This window comes from Phalaenopsis equestris, unplaced genomic scaffold, assembly GCF_001263595.1.
Source record: "Phalaenopsis equestris unplaced genomic scaffold, ASM126359v1 Scaffold229296, whole genome shotgun sequence".
NCBI lineage: Eukaryota > Viridiplantae > Streptophyta > Magnoliopsida > Asparagales > Orchidaceae > Phalaenopsis > Phalaenopsis equestris.
The window spans coordinates 22,092-27,362 of record NW_018247269.1 but is presented as its reverse complement, the minus strand read 5'-3'; the positions used below and the strand labels follow the sequence as shown (position 1 = coordinate 27,362).

The window sequence follows — 5,271 nt, the reverse complement described above, 5'->3', positions numbered from 1 at the left end:
GAAGGTATATATACATATATATATATATATATATATGTATGTGTGTGTGTGTGTGTGTGTGTGTGTGTGTGTGTGTGTGTGTGTGTGTGTGTGTGTGTGTGTGTGTGTGTGTGTGTTATAAAAGTGCATGATTCCAAGGGATCTTCGACTGGGCGTAGGCGGCGGTAACACCAGAAAAAACCCTAAGGCGGAAAATTCAACGCCGCCGCCATGTGTCAAATTCTTGCCGTTCTGGGTTGCTCTGATACTTCCCTTGCAAAGAGGTCCCGAATCATTGAGCTTTCACGCAAGTTACGACACAGGGGCCCTGATTGGAGTGGCATACATTGCCACCAAGACTGCTATCTGGCTCACCAAAGATTGGCTATTGTAAATCCTACTTCGGGTGATCAGCCCCTTTACAATGAGGACAAGTCGATTATTGTCACAATAAATAGGGAGATATATAATCATGAGGAGCTGAGAACAAAGCTCAACTCTCATCTATTCAGAACTGACAGTGATTGTGAAGTGATTGCTCATATTTATGAGATTATGGAGAGGATTTCGTGGACATGATGGATGGAATGTTCTCCTTTGTTCTCCTTTGTTCTCCTTGATACTCGTGATAAAAGCATTATTGCTGCACGTGATGCCATTGGAATCACTCATTTGTACATGGGGTGGGGCCTTGATGGGTCTATTTGGTTTGCTTCAGAAATGAAAGCCTTAAGTGATGATTGTGAACAATTCATTTCCTTTCCTTCTGGTCATATATATTCTAGCAAAAAAGGTGGGCTTCAGAGGTGGTATAATCCGCTTTGGTTTTTAGAGCTCATACCATCAAGTACTTATGATCCAAAGGTTCTGCGACAAGCATTTGAGAAGGCAGTTGTAAAGAGGCTGATGACTGATGTACCATTTGGAGTTCTGTTGTCTGGTGGATTAGAATCTTCTCTTGTTGCTTCGGTTGCTTCTTGCCACCTGAGTGAGTCAAACTTTGCAAAGCAATGGGGATCTAAGCTACACACGTTCTGCATTGGGTTAAAGGGTTCTCCGGATTTAAAAGCGGCGAGAGAAGTCACAGATTATCTCGGAACATTTCATCATGAGTTCCACTTCACAATTCAGGAAGGCATTGATGCTCTCGAAGAAGTTATCTATCACGTAGAGACATTTGATGTGACCACTATTAGAGCAAGCACCCCAATGTTTCTTATGTCTAGGAAAATAAAGTCTTTGGGTGTAAAGATGGTTCTTTCTGGGGAAGGTTCTGATGAAATATTTGGAGGCAATCTATATTTTCATAAAGCACCGAACAAGGAGGAGTTCAACCTTGAAACGTGTCGTAAGATCAAATCTCTTCATCTGTATGATTGCTTGAGAGCCAAGGAAGCAACATCCGCTTGGGGTCTAGAGGCTCGGGTTCCTTTTCTCGACAAGAATTTCATCAAAGTAGTAATGGATATTGATCCTGAATGGAAAATAATCAGACCTGATCTTGGCCGGATCGAGAAATGGATATTGCGCAATGCTTTTGATGATAAGGAGAGACCATACTTGCCCAAGCACATACTTTACAGGCAGAAGGAACAATTCAGTGATGGCGTTGGTTATAGCTGGATTGATGGCTTGAAGGACCATGCCAACCAACATGTTTCAGATGCCATGCTGAATAATGTGAGTTTTGTTTATCCCGAGAATACCCCATCGACAAAGGAGGCGTACCACTACCACACTATATTTGAGAAATTATTTCCTAAGAATGCTGCGAGATTGACGGTTCTCGGCGGCCCTAGTGTCGCTTGCAGTTCTGCCAAAGCAGTGGAATGGGATGCAGCTTGGTCTAAATGTCTCGACCCATCCGGCCGTCGGAGTTCATTCTGCGGAATATTAATCGACTGCTTCCCAAGCTTCAGCTCAAGAGAATGGCTCTTCTTTGATTGATTTGTCTGAGAAGTTAGGCTACTTTGAAGCACCTACTATTAGTATTTGACTGATTGCTTTTCTGTCTTGGTGCTGAAACAACAAAGCAGATTCAGATGTTTGGATTTGTAATTTTGTATTGTCTTTTTTTTTTAATTTCAACTCTTCATATAGATGTCTGGGAGGAGTTTAGGATTAATCTCTTTGCACAAATTTGTTTATTTATTGTTATATAAAGGTTATATTGAACTTAAAAAAAAATTTATAAAAGAGCAACTCATGGCTCCTTACGCGTTAATATTATAAAATGTTACAAGCTTTGAAAGGGATAGTAGATCCCCATCTAAAAGCAAAAAAAAAAAAAATTATAAAATGTTACTCATGGCTCCACTATCCACGATACAACTCCACGCAAAAGAAAAAAAAGGAAAGAAAATAAAATAAAGAAAAACATCCAAAGATACATGTATACCCACAAAAATGTATACCAATAAGAAAAAGTATACAAAAAAAACATGTATACCAAAATCCATATCCTCTAAAGAAATAGAACATCAAAACTGAAAAGGGAGGCTTTCTGGTCCAGTGAGAGGCACACCAGTTAACATTGGAGCTAAAAAACAGTAATGTAGCCCTGTGCAAAGCCATAAAATCATTGAAACATAGTAGAATCATCAACCCGATTAAGGCAACATGAGTAGTAAATAAAAATGTCTTAGGCAGATGATGAAACTTCCCATCAGTCATTAGAGTCCAAATACATCCTGTGAACCTGCAGGTAGGCAACAGAGAAAAGAAGGCAGCAAAGGTATAGAAATGAAAAGCTTAAGTCCTTCCAGCAAAGTAAGCTTCAATCCTTTCAGGCTTCAACAAAATCTAGGAAACAAAAATCCATGTGCTACTGATCCCGATATTTTGTATATGCATAGATTTATGAAGTTGACACCACTACTTGAAGATTTTAATCCCCGGTAATGGCACTAAAAACTTGATCCCAAACTTGATCTCAAGCAAAGTAAGATTTAAATTATATTTATAGGGATTCTGCGTAAGTATACGTATCGTTATCAAGTAATATGTGGCTTTCTGATTAAGCTCCAAATATCGATCCCATGGAGATCGAGGTTAATCACGATGGCTTTCAAGAGAAATTCTAGTTTAGAATAACACGCCCTAGCTTGGAACGTTGACACAGGTTTGGTTTTGATTATATCCTACAATTATCACTAATATACTACTTCTACTCCTAAACTAAAATACTTAGTGAAAATCAGAAAGTGGGGTTTAATATAGTAAAAGTACTCTTTATCATGCAATGAAATTAGTGACATGTGTAAAAGTAAAACAAACAGTGAGAGATATCATGACAAATAGGAGCAATTATATTCTTTATCCTTACTAGAGATGATTTAAAGAACATTGGTTAATCTAAAGTTTGAATAGTTCTGAAGATGGGCTAGGCAGAGAAGATACTAGCTCTCACTCTAGAGTTCCCTCTTATCCCTCTACCTAGAGGCTAACATCTCACATCAAACCTAAAACAATAGACCAAATTAGGGGGCTTTAGCCTGTCACTCTAAAGTCCTTTAATTCTACACCCAATAAAGATTATTTTCCTATTTATTTGCACTCAATTATATGGACTACATTCTCATCCATACAATCTCATGTGATTCTACCATAGTTGATTGAGACAATATTATCCCGGATCTTACATGTTCTCACTACAGATTTTAACATGCAAGTTGATAAAATTTACATGTAAATGAAGAACAAAGTAAAATCATCACAATATATTCTCACTTTACTCGATTCTATATCCTACACATGCAAACTAATTCATTACAAGAGGGAAGAGTAAAAAAAACTACTCACTACATATGGAGAAACAACAAGAACTTTTCATTGAACAAGACTTTGAAAACATACAAACAAAAAACTATATTCAAATCAAAATACAATAAAAATACTTATCTCTGATAGAAATCAAACTCTCCTTATATAGCAAAAACAATCTCGTTACAATCCTCTCCAAAAATAAAGTGAAAAGAAAAGAAGAAATCTCTCACTCTCTCTCTTTCTCTCTCTCCTTGCCGCCCCGCTTGAGGCTCACACCCAAGCCATCTTCTTCTTCTCCAAGCCTTATTATCTTCTTTTAATTAATTCAAGAGTCTAAGAGATATTCAAGAGAGTTTTTAAAAACATTTCCAAGCCTTATTTATAGTTTCCCGAGAGTTTCTGAAGTGTCTCTTCTAAACTGTCCAGATTCAATGAATCTTCCAAATAGTGCTTGAAGTGCCTCTTCAAAACTCCTTCTAACCATCCCAAATCCTTCTAGAAACTCCATTTTATCAATTCCAATGAATTTCCCAAGAGATTCATGAAACAATGCTTAAAAAATCGTCCAAATCCATGTATATTGAAGAAGTTATGCTAAAAGCCGTCACTGGCGCCTAAGCACCGATTCTGGGGCACTTAAGCGCCCCCCTCTCTGTCTGGTGGTGCCTAAGAACAATTTTTGGCGCTTAAGCATTGGGCACAGGTACTTAAGTTTATGGTTTTGGTCCCCATGGCTCCGATGTGCCCCGGTTCAACTCCGATGTGCCCCGGTTCAATGTGCCCCGGTTCAACCCGATTTGCTCCGTTTTGGTCCATTTTTGTTCCTTTTCCTCCAATCACTCCAAATTCTTCAATCTGATGTGTCTACAACCAAAAAAATAAGAAAATATACCTTTAAAGTGCAATATCATTACAAAATAAAGTATGAAAATAGTACATTTTTAGGCTTATCAAAATCCCCCAAACTTAAACATTACTTGTCCTCAAGTAATACTATATTTTTAAAATAATTTATGTAGATTAGAGTTAATTAGTCTTGCTTCAGAATTGCTAAATTTTTTTTCTAAAAATATGATAGTTCAAATTAGAAGAACTTTTAGTGAATCAGACTAGCCCAGGGTCTAAAATATTTATCATCAAACTTGAGAATTTGTTTTCCTGTCTAATTCATAAATATATGCATATTTTTCAAACTTCAGATTCTATGAACTTTACTTTCTAGACTTCAGAACTCTCTTAAAAATAATTTTTACTAATATAAGTATAAAAATCAAGCTTATGATTGTTCTAAGTTCTTTACTCTAGAAAGACTCAAGTGAAACCAATTTTTAATTAGGACATCTTCTCAAGCTTCTCCTAACTTTATTTATTTATTTATTTTTTGCATGAGGATTACTATATTTGGAGAAGTCCTTAAATGATTTTGAATTTCACTATTCTCCTCTAAAGTTAAAACTTATTACTTTCCTTCACTTGAAAAGATGTATATTTTTTAAAATACTTTCTAAAAGAGCATTAAATGTTTGA

General features: G+C 36.6%; 1 protein-coding gene across 1 annotated transcript; it reads left to right on the top strand.

The window, feature by feature from the left end:
• Window positions 1–208: 208 nt before the first annotated feature.
• Window positions 209–1,876, top strand: LOC110038024 (asparagine synthetase [glutamine-hydrolyzing] 2-like). Its single transcript, XM_020742780.1, is given in 4 exon segments — window positions 209–529; window positions 532–578; window positions 580–1,850; window positions 1,852–1,876. Coding segments are annotated over 4 exon segments (1,662 nt in total). The 5' UTR covers window positions 209–210.
• Window positions 1,877–5,271: the final 3,395 nt, after the last annotated feature.